The 15,828-nt window shown below is 36.6% G+C and overlaps 2 protein-coding genes across 3 annotated transcripts; both read right to left on the bottom strand.

The window, feature by feature from the left end:
* Nucleotides 1–1,439: 1,439 nt before the first annotated feature.
* On the bottom strand, nt 1,440–7,266 carry LOC110895206 (probable beta-1,3-galactosyltransferase 14). Of its 2 annotated transcripts, none has more exons than XR_004875207.1 (7): nt 6,645–7,266; nt 5,428–5,580; nt 5,266–5,348; nt 5,075–5,174; nt 2,783–3,331; nt 2,514–2,656; nt 1,440–1,789 (listed from the first exon to the last, which is right to left on the bottom strand). XR_004875207.1 is itself a non-coding variant. In XM_022142486.2 (7 exons), exons 1-7 carry the CDS (start codon nt 7,010–7,012, stop codon nt 1,698–1,700), a joined length of 1,053 nt encoding a protein of 350 aa, XP_021998178.1. In that variant the 5' UTR covers nt 7,013–7,160; the 3' UTR covers nt 1,440–1,697. The 2 variants fall into 2 exon arrangements, 1 of the variants encoding a protein (XP_021998178.1); XM_022142486.2 differs by having other exon boundaries at nt 3,218–3,331; nt 6,645–7,160.
* A 2,589-nt stretch (nt 7,267–9,855) lies between these two features.
* On the bottom strand, nt 9,856–13,819 carry LOC110895207. Its single transcript, XM_022142487.2, has 6 exons — nt 13,546–13,819; nt 12,876–13,258; nt 12,715–12,767; nt 12,183–12,220; nt 11,563–11,968; nt 9,856–10,303 (listed from the first exon to the last, which is right to left on the bottom strand). The coding sequence occupies exons 1-6, from the start codon at nt 13,566–13,568 to the stop codon at nt 10,124–10,126; spliced, it is 1,083 nt and encodes a 360-aa protein (XP_021998179.1). The 5' UTR covers nt 13,569–13,819; the 3' UTR covers nt 9,856–10,123.
* Between the last annotated feature and the right edge of the window lie 2,009 nt (nt 13,820–15,828).

Here is a 15,828-nt window from a genome sequence, read left to right as displayed (position 1 = left end):
CAACAGTCTCAACTTTTAAAATAACCACTGGCAGTCCCAACTATTGACATATTGGCTACCAATGGACCCGGACTAACAGAACCCTAACGACGTTAGTCTCTGGATGCCGGAAAACCGTTTTTGTCCAGAAAAAAGTTTCTAAATGTCCGATCTAAGGTTACAAAGAGGTTTGTGACGAAAATGTTGAGTTTTCCGGCCAAAAAGTTGAGTTTTCCGACGACTTTAATAATTGGGACTTTTACTAGAAAAAGGTTCCCAAAGGACCATAATAAGGTTACAAAGAGGTTCGGGACAAAAATGTTGAGTTTTCCGGCCAAATGAGTTTTTCCGACGACCGGAGACTAACGGCGTTAGGGTTCTGTTAGTCATGGTCCATTGGAGGCCAATATGTTAAAAGTTAAGACTGCCAGTGGTTATTTTTAAAGTTAAGACTGTTGGTGAACAAGAACGAATAGTTGGGATTATTAAAATCCAATATTCCTTTCTAAAACCATACTCGTTCATTTGGACCATAACCTTTATCTTCAAATGTACACAACCTATGGTTTTTTATGTGTACAAGTCTAGAGCTGATTCAATTCATTCCTGGATAGCCTTAGCCTCCTCAACACTCATTATGACTTACTTCCTACGTTTCATTACTTGATTCGTTTGCTTTACAACCAAGTAATCTGTCCAACGCTACTTCATGATTAACAATCTAATTTCGTCTTTCTATTTCCAAGGCAGATGTAGCATTGCACGATAACAGTCACGCAGTGTTCAATTCGATAAGAGCACCCATGTTTTTCTGAGATGCCATGGACCCAGCAGCAAAGGTATTAACTGCAACTGTTCTTGCATCCAAAATCGGGTGCAAATGCACGCTTGCACGCGTTTGTAGATGAGTCGCATCAAAGGGTGCTAAGCTAGTCGTATTCATGGGTTAGTAGGTCAACCCAATACAAACATGAAAATTGTGTGGGACATATGAGCCCGAACACGACACGTGAGGTTTGAGTTAAGAACCCGAACACAACACAGATATCGTTGGTTGGTGAATCAGAACCCGACACAAACAGCTGTGACCCAATACGAACATGAGTACATGATCCATTTAACTATACGTTTTAACTATATACAAATATCAGCATAAAATTCCCAACCACTTTAAGGCACGGCATAGAACACATTTTACAAAAATAATAATAAACGGGTCAACCCGTGATTCCATCAGGCTGATCCAGCATGACCTGTGTAGCAAAATTTGTTCACGGGTTTGACCAAATACCAACCTAGACTCATTTAGACTAAACTCAAACCTTCGAATTTTGTGTTAGGTTTGTGTTATGTTTTCTCTCGTGTCAAGAATTCACACCCCTAAATTCACGTGTTAATCAACTCTTGAGTTCGTGCAATCTAGCGGGAACCACGGTTTGGGGTTTTTTATGCAAGTATCCTTAATGGGGAAACCAATCAACCATCAAGATATACATTAAAGTGTATGACGTAGCAGGTTAGTATTTCCATCTAGATATTCTAACCTCTAGAACTACTTTTACATTACAATCTGTGCCATTTCAAAACTTTTGTTGATCAAGTTGATATATATATAATGAAAGAATGAGATACAAACACACAAAATTTATCTAAGGCGTGGGGTCGTAGAATTCAAGAGTGAAAGCGTATACTTCAGAAGACCAAGTTAAGTGTACCCGTTACTCGTCTTCATCAGATGGCAACGTTGGGCTGCTTGCACAGCTTTCCAATTTATGAAGTTCCAACATCTTCTTTTCGGGGTTACAAAGCCCTACAACATTGAATATTTAATTTACATAAATACTAGGTTCTATTTCACATGTTAACAGATAGGCCTGTAAACAAACCGAACGAACAGAGGCGTGGTCGTTTGTTTTACTTTAATCGAACACAAACACGAACATATATTCGAACAATTCTTTTTGTTCGTGTTCGTTTATTAAGAAAATGGGCATGTTCGTGTTCGTTTATGTTCGTTTGTTTAAAACCTACACAAACAGTTCACGAACTTAAACGAACATAAACAAACAAATCTAAACGGACATATTTTACCAAACATAAAACAACATAAATGACCAAACATAAACGGACATAAAGTAGCTTTTTGTATAAATTATTGATTAATTACGGTAATTTCTATTGAAAAGCCCATTTTTATTATTGGAAAAACGCAACGCAATTATCAATTAGTTATATATATGTATATATGTAGTTAGAAAACCTCTTTTATGTATATATTTATATAAATATAACTCCATATGTATTTATTAAAATATAAACGAACATAAATAAACGAACAACACGTGTGTTCATATTCGTTTGTTTAATTAAATGAAAAAAATTAATCTCCATGTTTGTTCGTTTATTAGATAAACGAACATCCCACCGAAGAAGTTCACGAACAGTTCATGAACGTCCGGTTCGTTTACAGGCCTATTCACAGAGCACAATGAGTTCATTCTAGTAAAAATATACAAGGAGAAAAAAATACTAACCGGAACACTTCGGAATGTCCCACACAGCAATGGATGTAGCGGTACATTCAGGTTGACAAAGTTGACGATTGTCCTCGTGATTGACGTTCATTGCAAGCATCCATGCGCCGATAGTAACATCCTCATTGCTGAACATCCGGAAACTGGGAGATGCAATATCACGGACTTAATAAAATTATCATCATCATCATCATCATCATACTCAGTAAATCCCACCAATAGCAAAGCTAAGGTAGGGTCTGAGGAGGGTAAGATGTAGACAACCTTACCTCTACCCCGTAGGAATAAGAGAGGCTGCTTCCAGTGAGACCCCCGGCTCGATTGTAGTTTTGCATCAAGCCTTAGACATAAGGCACATAACACTCAGCAATTGAGACAAATGCCGATTAGTGCATGTACCCCCTTGTCTTTCGGCTATCAACGCCACCACATGATGCATGATTAACCATCCGCCTCTTTTAACGTTATTTTCACGAAATTAGTAAAATAACGTTAGAATTGGTGCACTTTCACTTTTGCCCCCCGAGCGCCCACACATATATACATTATATGCGCATACCGCAAGTGGGGCCTATAAAATTAGTAACAGTTAATCCAAATATCTGTTTTGGTATATGAGTAATGTAGTATCTTTTTCAGATCTCTATGATTGAATAATGAACAAAAAATGTTATAATAGTGCCCTAAGGTGGGGACAAACTTGCCTGTCGTTTCTTAGAGCAACCAAGCTTGAAACAACGTCTGCAGAAAGAGCGTATATTGGACCGTAAGCATGGAGAAAGTACTCTTTCCCAAGCATATGCCCTAGAGGTTCATACCTGCATATATCAGTATGGTTAGTCAATGGCGTCAACCCCCCCCCCCCCCCCCAATCCCAAAACACACACACTAGCTCAAAATGATATATGTGTAATCTATCAGCATGTAAGATACTGTTTGTTTTAGGAAATAGAGTAAAGTACATGGATGGTCCCTATGGTTTACCAAAATTTTGGATTTGGTCCCTGCTTTTCCAAAAGTACACATATAGTACCTATGGTTTACACTTTGCAACACATTTGGTCTCCAGCCAACAATTCTAAAGGTTTTAGCATGTCTAAGTTAGGGACTAAATGCGTTACAAAGTGCAACCGCAGGGACCGTCCATATACTTTTGGAAAAAGCTGAGGACTATATGTGTTATAAAGTGCAAACCATAGGGATCATTTGTGTACTTTTGAAAAGCTGGGACCAAATCCAAAATTTTAATAAACCACAGGGACCGTCCATATTAATCCAAAATTTTAACTCTTGGAAATATATCCGAAACCCATGAGACTGTATATCAAAGCGCTCTTTTTAGGAATCCAAAATGACAAAATGTTAACTATAGTTGTTAAAAGTCATCGCCTCTTGCGCCTAGGCCCATTTCTCGGGTGAGGCGAGGCAGTTGCGCTTTAAGTCGAGGAAATTGCGCTTTAACTCTCCAGGTGATGGTTCAGGCGCACATTCCGGCAAGATTCCTAGGTTCCGGAGAGTTTCCGGCTAAATTCTAACAAGATTCTAGCCAAATTTCTACTTTTAATCAAGGAAAACTACTTTTCAACACTAATATACTAATATTTTGGTATTAATTAGATGATATAAAGTGTTACATAATAGACTTTGTTTATTTTATTTGAAGAATAGTATTCTTTTTCTAATACCTAACTATGCAGTTAATGCGGAAAAATATTGGTTATCGGTCAAGGACTGATATTTGAGATATCGTTTATCGCGGTGAGATATCGGTGGGATATCGGTAATTTATAATATCATGCATAAATATATATACATAGACCCTATATGATATATATATGTATTTATATCTAGAGCTTATATATATACTAGAAGTCTAGAACCTATATAATATTAATAGCAAAATAAAGAAGTGTTCATCAAGATCAACCAAGGCATACGATTGTAGCGCAGGAGCTTGGGAGGGACGATTAGGGTTCAGCACATCAGTTGTCGTAGTGTTAATGGTGTGCGGAAGTGTGATAGGATGATTAAGGTTATAAAATTTGGGCCAAAAATAACATAAAAGAACTGGGCTTTGTATTTGGATGGCAGCCTAATAAAGAAAAAGATAAAAATCTGGGCCAACCGATATAGCGCCGATACGACCGAGATGAAAATGTCAAAATATCGGCGATATCTCGGTATATATCGCCGATATTATCGCTAGCGATATTTCAACCGATATTTTGAACTGATATTATGGACCATGACCGATAACCGATATGGCACCGATATTGACTGCATAGAGACCTAATATATTTTTAAAGTTTTTTCATTATGCGCTTTATTTTTCTCAGGCCCTCGCTATTTTTGCGCTTTGCGCCTAGGCCCCAGGCGAGGCCTATGCGCCTTGAGTGCGCCTAGTGCCTTTAATAACTATGATGTTAACTGTCGATGACTTTGCCTTCATATTATGATCAACATGTGGGTCATATAACAGCCACAGGGAGCACTATTACTATAACGTGCATATGACATCCATACATAATTTACACGCACATGAGAAGCTTTGTAAGACTAACCATTTGAGTTTCGGGTCAGTGAACACAGGACCTTTCTTCATGCATCCAAGATAAGTCTGTGAGTGAGTACGTTCTTTAGCCAGGAGCAGCGAGAGCCGATCTATGATCAATTGGAACAACATGTGTATGGTTGCAATAAGAAATCAAGGATATTTAATCAAAGAACAATCAGCTTTGTAAAAAACAGTCACCTGGTCTTAGATATATGTCATCATCAGCTTTAACATAAAACTCAGAATCGTAGAGTGCATACGCAGCTTTGAAAAATGCCAACCTAAAACAGACACACAAAGTAGTAAAACTGTCAGTAAGTGGGCACCAGTTACTGATATACTTTGTTCATTGACACTAACGTTTTGTATGGAAGCTTACTATACTCCTCAACAATATCCAACATCAAGAAGTCGTCATATTCCTCCACCTCTTTCCTAAGTTCCGCCATCTTTGATGCATCGCTAGTTTTGCCAATAATAAACCTAAAAGCTAAGCCAGTGGCCTCTTCCAATCTGCACAAGACGAACTCATAATTAAGGCTACAAAGTCTGTTACAAGTATACTCAATCTAGCAAGCTTGATTAAGGATCCAAAACACTTTAAAGTATCAATAAAATCACGTACGATTACAATATTTAAAACTATATAGCTTACATTAACATATTCATAGGCTTATAATTAAGCTATCGAAGTTCAAATTTAAGTTCTCATAAAAAAGAAATTGACATGATATACATTTCAAGCTCATAAGTTCACTCAGTTCAAGTGTTCAACACAAGCACGAATTGCTGGCGAGAAGCTTCACTAATTCACATCAGTCATCACTTGCTAGAAATCAGTTATTTGACAATCACTCGTGATCTGCAGAGTCCGTTACAAGTATACGCAATAAAGCAAGCTCGATTCTAGGTCCGAAAAGCTTTAAAGTATCAATCAGATTATGTATGATAAAGCAAAGCTCAATTTGAGCTTGACCTAAATATTTAAAACTATACAGCATACCTTAACATGTTCATAGGTAATTAGGTTTATAAATACACTATAGAAGTTCTAATTAAGTTCTTATAAACTAGAAAATGACCCAAATCCAAAACCATATAGCATACAACAAAATATTATTCATAGGCTTATAATTACGCTATACATGTTCAGATTTGAGTTCTTATAAACTAGATAGGCTTATAATTACGCTATACATGTTCAGATTTGAGTTCTTATAAACTAGAAACTGACCTAAATAGCATACATTAACATATTCATAGGCTTATAATTACGCTATAGAAGTGCAGATTTGAGTTCTTATAAACTAGAAACTGACCTAAATCTAAAACTATATAGCATACACATTAACATATTCATAGACTTATAAATACACTATATAGATTTAAGTTCTCATAAACTAGAAACTGAGCTTGAGCTTGACTAATTCACAGCCTAACTACAAATCAATGATTTCACAATCACTCAAAGATCCGATCTACTCATACGATACAAACACAACACAACACAAATCAATCACCAATTAAAACAACCAAAAAAATAACTAAATCCAAATCTACAATCACAAATCAATTACCGTTGAAGACCTTGATGATCCGAAGGCATCCACGTCTTCCGCAACGCTTTCCGCCTACCAACCGAGGCAAAACCGGTCTGAATTCCAACAAATCCCATCACCTTACGCCTCTTCTGATCTCCACCACTCACAAACCCTAACCTATCACTTCCACCACTAGAACCGCCACTTTTATCCCAAACTACCGATACGGAAAGCGGTTTACCGTACTTACATTTGCTTTCTGCTCCGATTCGTCCTCGTGAAACGGCGATGATGAATAATAACACACCGGTGATGCCGATCAGGATACAGAGTGCTTGTAAGATTGATCTGTTAGGTGAGTTGGATTGAGATCGAGCTTGGAAGAACTTTTTAGGCATCGGCATTGGTTGGTGTCGATCTAGGGTTTATGAGTGATGAGATTTGGTTTGGTGAGTTTGAATATTTGATTATCAGTTTCAGATAACTTGTGGAGTTATTGTTAAACAAAGTTATTGGGAGAAAACAAACAAATCACTACTTTGTTGCCTCCAAAAAGTGTTGGTTTAATGAATGGTTAATATTGTACAAGTTGGTATAACTTTCGTTTTGATCCCTATGATTTGGTCATTTTAACGATTTTTTTCTAATAGTTTAAAAATAGTCATTTTCCTCCCTGATCTTTCGAGTTTGTCGCCAGTTTGCTTCCTGGCTCTAACTCAGTTAAAACGTTCAATTAAAAGCATGGTTGCAAAAGTCGCTAGACGCTCCCTAGTCGGATTCGGGAGTACTCAGGAAGTACTCGGCTTAGGCGGAGATTACTCGGGGAGTTATTGGCCTAGGAGAACAGTACTCGTGCCTCGGCAACCTACCTTGTAGCGAGTACTCGGGGAGTACTCGGAGTCTAGGCGGGACTTCTACAACCATGATTAAAAGTAGGGGTATTTAGGTAGTTTACTCCCTGGTTCTAACTCAAGTAAAACGTTTAGTTAAAAGTCGCAGTAGTCGTGGTCGGCAGATGGTAGTTGCAGGTGGTGGTGGTGGATGGTTGTGAATGGTGGTGGCCGGTAGAAAGAGTGGTTGGAAAGATGGGATCGGAAACGAATTACTTATATACATGTAAATAAACAAGTTATAGGTTTATTTAGGTGAAAAGACTTACATGCCCTTGCTTTTATCTATAAAATTACCAAAATACCCTTCTAGATAATGGATTTTTTGGATGAAGTTAGAGGCGGGGAGCAAAATGACGATAAGTTAGAAAAATCAGGGAGGAAAATGGTTATTTTTAAACCATCGTGGCAAAACCATTAAAATGACCAAATCACAGAGAGCAAAATGAAAGTTTACTCTATTGCATAACATGTTATGTAATGTTTAGGTTAGAAAATATATAAAGTCGGGTTTATGATTTGTCAAGCAAGTTAGCTGGTTTGAGATCTATGTAGTCAGGTTTATGATTTGCTAGACATTTTCAAACTGAAACAAGTTACAGTTGGTTTGTGGTTTGGGATTTATGTAGTTGGGTTCCGGATTTTTTCGGACATTTTGGAACAGGGGTTTGGCCGTTTAGCCTACTCTATTATTCTGCTAGTTAATAAATAAACTCGTTTTTTTATTTTTGGATATATGTATAGGATTAGGTTCAAGATTGAACACTAGTGTAGCTTGCGAACTGAGTGAACTAATTCTGGCCATACACGTGTGTAGATCAATGGCCAGGATTTGTTCACTCAGTTCGTAAATACATTAGTGTTCACTCTAGAACCACACCCTGTATAGATATGTACTATTATTGTAAATCATAATTATCACTTAAAAAAGATTTATACAGAAATGATTTTGAGGAAAGTAAAATTCAATTCAACTCGCCAAATGACTAAAAACAAGACAGTCTACCTGATCCAATCAATCTAACCAATTTGTGTTGTGTTCCAAACCCATAGTTAGCAGTTAATACCGATTAAATCGGACTGTGAACACCTTTTCAAGATACGTATTTTTCTTGTTTTTTTAAAAGGCGAGTTTACCTATCATTTAAGTATGAATATGAATATCTTTTATTAAAAACAGAAAAAAGGTTGTTGGAGTTGGGTGGGGTGGGTGGGGAACAAGGAAGGAACTGAGGAGGTAAAGCAAGCTATGTACAACTGAATTCCATATAAATATCCCTACACATTTCTTTTCCTCATAAAAACAAACAAATGCTACACAACAGCTGCAATATGGCAATCTATATACTGCAAAGCTTTCTTAAACAGTTAAATTCTTAAAATGTACAACCTGAATAAAACGATTTAGAGGTTGTAAACATTTAAATACACTTTCAACCTGTTGCATTTTAACAAAGTTTTAAGGTTACCCAATCGATCCGTTATTGTAAAAATCCAAATTTCAAATACTGGGTCTAGAAAATCAAAAATCGTAGTGGAGAAACAAAAAAAATAATCCTAACTTTGAACAAAATTCAAACCTTTCATATTGAAGCAAGAAAACCGATCATAACCAAAGTTCAAACAATGACCCGATCGTGACTGATAGAAAAGATTAGGGATGGGGGAGGATTTGGATTGTGAGAAAAAGAATTTGGAGATGGCAGGAGGGGATCGTAGGTGGAATGAAAGCACGATCCCTAGAATTGTGGAGCAGTTGAGTGTATAAACCCTCCCTAAAACTGCTGCTTCTAGAAGAAAATATGGAATTTGAACGGATAGGATTAAAAGTTAGAGACTTTGAAAGGCTAAGATTAACCCAAAAATCCATTGAAATTAATGGGAACATAAGAATATATAGGGTAGGGATCTTGTACATTAATCCAGAAGTGTGAGAAGTATATTATAACACTATATAATACCATATAAACACCGTATAACACTATGTAACACCATATGACACCATATAACAATATATAACACTATATAACAATATATAACACTATACATTTATCATAAACATGCTATCAGACAAAATATAGTAGACAAAATATAGTGTTATATTTGTTATATAGTGTTATATAGTGTTACATAGTGTTATATGATGTTATATGGTGTTACATAGTGTTATACGGTGTTTATATGGTGTTATATAGTGTTATATATAGTGTTATAATACACTTCTCACACTTACAGGATCCTCTATCAGAATATATAAAATCTTTTCAAATATACCTATGAACAGATATCGTTATAACATGTACTTATCTCGATGTTTGAAGTTGATCATTGCACTAATTGACTGGTCAACTTACTCATTACACAATAACAGGGAAAGCTTCATTTTTATCAAATATAGTACAACACAATGACCATTGACAAATGTTAAACATCATAAAGGACGGTATTTCCTATTCCAAAACGAAAATTGTAGTACCAAGTTTACCGACTGCAAAGAGTGATGCATACAATGAATGGTCTTGCATCACCACCAAAAACTAACCGAATATCATAATGTACTTATCTGAATCGAACAAAAAAAACCATTGTAAAAAGAGGTAAACCCCGGTTTCAGATGATGATTTCTTAGGGGGTGTAGTTGTCAATAAAGATCTCTGCTTTCTTGTTCTTAACATCGCGAATTTGATCTGCAAGAGAAACGTCTTCTTTCCTTGCTCCTCTTTTCCAAATGTCAAGGTCAAGTCTTTCCCACGGTCTTTGATCTCGACTACTTAGTTGATCGCTTATGGACTTTTTCCTGTGAATCTGTCACCCACCCGACAAATCATGCTAAGAGGCTGTTACAGAAATGTCACTCTATATGTGGCAGTTTTCATTTCTTTTAATCCATTTAGTTCGGCTTTATTTTTATTCTAGTGACTCAAAACAGTCAAAAAAAAAAAAAAAAAAAAAAAGGAAAACTAAACTTAGAGGGTAGCGGGCTAAAAAGATTGAGCGTGTTAAAAAGTAACCCATGGCATAAACAAAGTGTTTCTAACCTCCCAAATTGTTTTATTTAAAGAAATGGATTATTTATGAAGGCCAAAAAGAGTAAAATGCCATTTTGTTCCTGAGGTTTGGCCAGTATTGTGACTTTCGTCTAAATGTTTGTTTTTTTGCGTCTGAATCCAAAAGGTTTGAAATCTTGCCATTTTCATCTGGCTCGTTAACTCCATCCATTTTTCTCCGTTAAGTCAGGGGTATTTCCGTCTATTTTGTTAACTTAAAGGGCTTTGAATACTTTTCCATAAAGTGACAAACACCGAATTGCTCTTTAAGTTAACAAAAAGACGAAAATGTTGGAGTTAACGAGCCGGATGAAAATGACAAGATTTCAATCAAACCTTTTGAATCCAGACGGGGAAAAACAAACATTTGGACAAAAGTCGCAAAACTGGCCAAACCTCAAGGACAAAAATGGCATTTTACTCGGCCAAAATAATATACTAGAGATGGTTTATGTTTGTGAGTCAACCCAACCCATTTTGATTGGCCCTAAAAGTTAAATTCTTTCTTCCAAACCCGATTTGACCCATTATGCCACGTATATGAGTGTGACAAATTCAATGACCAAATAATAGCCTAAAGCTCGAGAGCTATGCCAACATTAATCATGTGTATTTTTAATGTAGTTTTATCGATAAGATTATGTTAAATTAAGAGTTAACTACACGGACGGTCCCTGTGATTAACCAAAATTTTGCACATGGTCCCTAGCTTTTTAAAAGTACACAGATGGTCCCTGTGGTTTGCACTCTGTAACACATTTAGTGCCCATCCAACCAATCTAAAGGTTTTAGAAGGTCTAAGTTAGGGACTAAATGTGTTAAAAAGTGCAAACCACAAGGACCATCCATGCATTTTTGACAAAAGTTGGGGACTAAATGTGTTATGAAGTGCAAACACAGAGACCATCCATGTAATTTTGGAAAACTAGGGACCAAATCCAAAATTTTGGTCAACCACAGGGACCATCTATATACTTTACTCTTAAATTAACCTAAATATTTCTTATAAACTTCTACCTTTGTTAATCTCTCTTTAAGTTTCAGATCTTCAGCTGCAGCCAACTCCTGTTTTTCTTCTTTCGATTTCTTCTTTGCTAACCCTTTTACTTTCGCCACACGTTTCTTTAGAGTAAGCTTCACTTTCTCAGCTTTTGCTTTTGCGCGTCTCTCTGCTCGTATTTGTGCCATTTCTTTTGCTTTTGCAATGTCAGCAGACCGTTGAATTTGTTGAAGAGCAATCTCCTTTTCAATCTTGTCGTAGCTGTCCCAATCAAGTTCTTGCTGACCATACCCGCCTTTCTTAGCAGCTTTTGCAATGCTTTCGGCCCATTTTGATATGAACCTTTCACTTGACCTTTTCCACTTCAATCGCTCTTTCCATTGTTGTGTGATTGTTATGCGTATTTTTTCCTTCGTTTGGTCGCTGCAAAGAAATATATATATGATATGCATACATCATAGAAAAACTCAAAGATATTTAATTATAAGATATATGAGCTTTCTTCAACAAACTAGCATTTGCGGCTTAAGACTATACTTGTCGAAAAGTAATCCATCAATAATAACTAATAATATAATTCTTTAATATATTAGAGTTGTGTTTGTGCAAACCTAAAAATGGGAACGAAAAATCATACCTAAGAGTGCGAGGACATTCAGACATTTTCTTTCTTACCTGAAAAGGCACAATGATGCATGAAAATTAATAAGTGACGTGTTTACGCAGTCAGACGGAGAATACGTGTGCAACATCTATAAAAAAATGCATAAAACAAATTAGAAAAAGAGTTAATTACACAGATAGTCCTCGTGGTTTATTGAAAGTAACACCTTTGAGTACTAACTTTTTTTTTGTAACAGGTTTAGGTTCTATGGGTTCGATTGTGTAGCACCTTTGAGTATTAAGGCTAACTGCCGTTATTTTTTCTGTTAAATTAGTGTAAAATGACTAAAAGTCCCTTATATAATTTTATGTTAGTAGTCAATGGTGTTACTTTCAATAAACCACAAGGACTATCTGTGTAATAACTCAAAAGTGTTACTTTAAATAAACCATGGTGCACAAGGAATGTGGGTCGGGTTCAAACACATAATCATCTGTGACATGAAATAAAACATATTCCAAATATACGAAATCATTACACCGACAGCCCTTACATGACTTCACACCTTGGGGTCTTTTAAAGCTTCTTTAGTTCTTTGACTGATCAACTCACGAGTCTCTGCAAGTCAACACCGTAAACCAATTCAAACCCACCCTAACAAAATCAGATTCACCCATTGACCGACAACACAACACCAGGACAGGACAGGACAGAATACGAAAGTACCTGGAGTATGTTTCTTGCCTTTGTTCCATGGAACTCTCCCTTTATTTGCTAATCCGATTTTCCGTCTTCTTTCTATTTCGTTCTTATCCTTCTCTGACCGTTTTTCAAATACGAAGTTATTTGAATGGATCTTGTTACCAGAATTGAGTTGATCTCTTAATTCAGAGAAGTTTGCTGCTTCCTCTGAATGAGGGTTCCAGCGAAATACTCTCCGTAACTGAAGCCCTCTGAACGATCTACGAAATACAAATCCAGGAGACATACGGGAATCCGGGTGTGATGTTTTCAGGCAAAGTCGACCGCATTGTACGAAATGGTACAAAGATTGTGGTGTGCAGCTGTTTGGGATTGGAGTCTTGTTTGTACGAATAACGTATGAATTCCTGAAGAAAGATACAATCATAATGGTAGTTAATTCGGGTATTGTATGTTACTTTGCTGCATGTTATAGAACCCTTCTAGTATTACAAATGCACCTAATCAAGGAATAATTTTAGCATGCTTAAATCTATAATTTGAAATCAATAAAATCAAGTGGATAACCCTACTGCACACATTGCCATTCTTGCCAACTATATGATACAATTGAGAAGTAATTTAAACCGTAAACATGAACAATCAACAGAAAATTGTGCTTCAAGCAAGTAATTGAGAAAGAAAATGAGCTTACAAAGGAGAAGACAGCATCTGCATCTCTGAGGCAAAAGGTCGAACAGGTGGCGGGCAAACATTGAAATGAAAGAATTTTATTGAAAGAATCTGTGGTTCTACATTCAAACCCAATTGAGAATACAATTTCAATGATTCAATGGATATGGGAGAATCAATTGGTTGAATTTAGGAAGAACTTGATTGTGGTAAAATGACTGGATAGGGAGAAAACCCAGGCCTGTTTTTACTCACACAACTGAACTTATGAAACCCTCGGGTCGATTACCGGACCCAAATCAGACCTGTTTTGACCCCCTCCCCCCCCCCCCCCCCCCCTTTTTTTTACAAATGTTTTAAAAACCGGTTTATACTAGCCGATTGAACCGGTTAAACTAGATGTCGGAAGCTTGGCCATCACGAATCAAACCGGTAAACTAAGGGAGCGAAAAAGAAGTTGTACCGCCGGAATATAGGATTATACCGGTTTAAACCGGTATACCGGTGCCGGGTCAAAGGTTATACCCGATTAATACCCGAAACTGGACAAGAACTGAAACCGAACCGGCTATACCGATGCATGATTATAATATCTTTCTTTTAAATTTATGTGAGTGCATTTATTTTAATTTTCTTACATTATGCAATGCATATTTAGTAATAATAATAATAATAATAATAATAATAAACAAAAAATACGAGAAAATAGGGTAATAAAAACGCAATAGAGTATTAAAAAAAATGAAAATATAGAACTAAAAAGCTCTGAAATAGGGTATAAAATACCCGAAAATAGGGTATTTTATTACCCAGAATCGAACCCTACTCGAAACCGGGCACATAGGGTATGTTTTTTTTGGTTAAATAATCGGAACCAAACTAGTTATAACAATAACCGATTCCAACTCTTAAAATAAGAAACCGAAACCGGTTCAATACCCAGAACCGATTATTAAAAATACCTTGTTTGTGCACCTCTAGCTCATCTTACGTGTCACGAGAGCCTTAATTGGGTTGTGTATGCACCCCAATACTAAAGCTTATTGAAACATTGTAAAAATCTGCATAAAAGCCGGTGGAAAGATCGTTAGTGTATGCAAACCGCACTACTAATAACACGAATTATAGTGTAAAAATTCTCTACATAAAAGTCGGAATATGCCTATATAGTACTATATAATGAAGGAATAGTGTATGTTTAATTTAGTGTGTACGGGTTGCACGGAGCATAAATTTACTACTGACAGGCCACACATAGAATAATATTTTAAACATAAAAGAAATAGCAAATCTCGAATGGAGCGCACCTTTAGGTCATACCATGCGTTACACTCAAGAGCGAGGACACTCAATGTTGTGCATGGTTGGCACTCCAATTTAAATAAGGTTGGCATATCGTGTCAGACACGATAACCTGAGGGGCTAGACACGAACACCGTATGGTAAAACAAGGTTTCCAAGGTCGAGTACTCCCCGAGTAGTCACTACAAGGTTGGCTGCCGAGACGACTTTCTTTGACTCCGCCTAATTACTCGGAATCGGTCAAACGCGGTCAACCGAGGCCAAAATTGTATCTATTAGGTCAACTTGGGCCGAGTTTGACTTTAAAAATAATAAAACATAATTTCTATGCCTATCATATTAAAGAATGAATAATATTTTCACGTATTTTGTTATAGATATTAGTAAATTTATGTTATTTGACATGTATTTATTTCCAAAAACTAATTTCTTTATAATTTAACATGTCCGAGTACTCCCCGAGTACTCTCCGCCTAGGCCGAGTACTCTCAACTCCCCGGTCGACCGACTAGGGAACGCCTAGCGACTTTTGCAACCATGACTTCTTGTATCATTTTTTTTCCAAACACGAACTTATTTATAGCATGTGAACACCATAAGACACGAACCTGTTGATTGAGGGCCATGAATGTAGTTGTAACACCCCGTGTTTCGAAAGTCAAAGTCAAAGTCAAGATTGAAGTCAAAGGGATACAAGATTGCTAAATGCGATCTGTCACTCCTTGCTCAATTCATGTTTTGACTTCTTTGACTTGTAGATTATCACACCCTCAAAATACCACCTAGGGAATGTCCCTGTTAGGCGTGTGATGTACCAACAATGAGCCACTACTTACATTGAACCCATACAAGTTTCTAAATAAAGTTCCCAGTCATTAATAAAATACCATCAACAAGTTTAAATGAAAACCAATATGTTCAGCGGAAGCAAATAGTAAACCAAGTTAAACTGTTTCAAAACCAAAGTATAGTAACAATAATCCAATCACATGAATCCTTCCAG

The sequence above is a fragment of the Helianthus annuus genome, chromosome 12 (genome assembly GCF_002127325.2).
Source record: "Helianthus annuus cultivar XRQ/B chromosome 12, HanXRQr2.0-SUNRISE, whole genome shotgun sequence".
NCBI classification, from domain to species: domain Eukaryota; kingdom Viridiplantae; phylum Streptophyta; class Magnoliopsida; order Asterales; family Asteraceae; genus Helianthus; species Helianthus annuus.
Note: the sequence above shows the minus strand (reverse complement) of the source record. Positions and strands in the feature narration are given on the sequence as shown.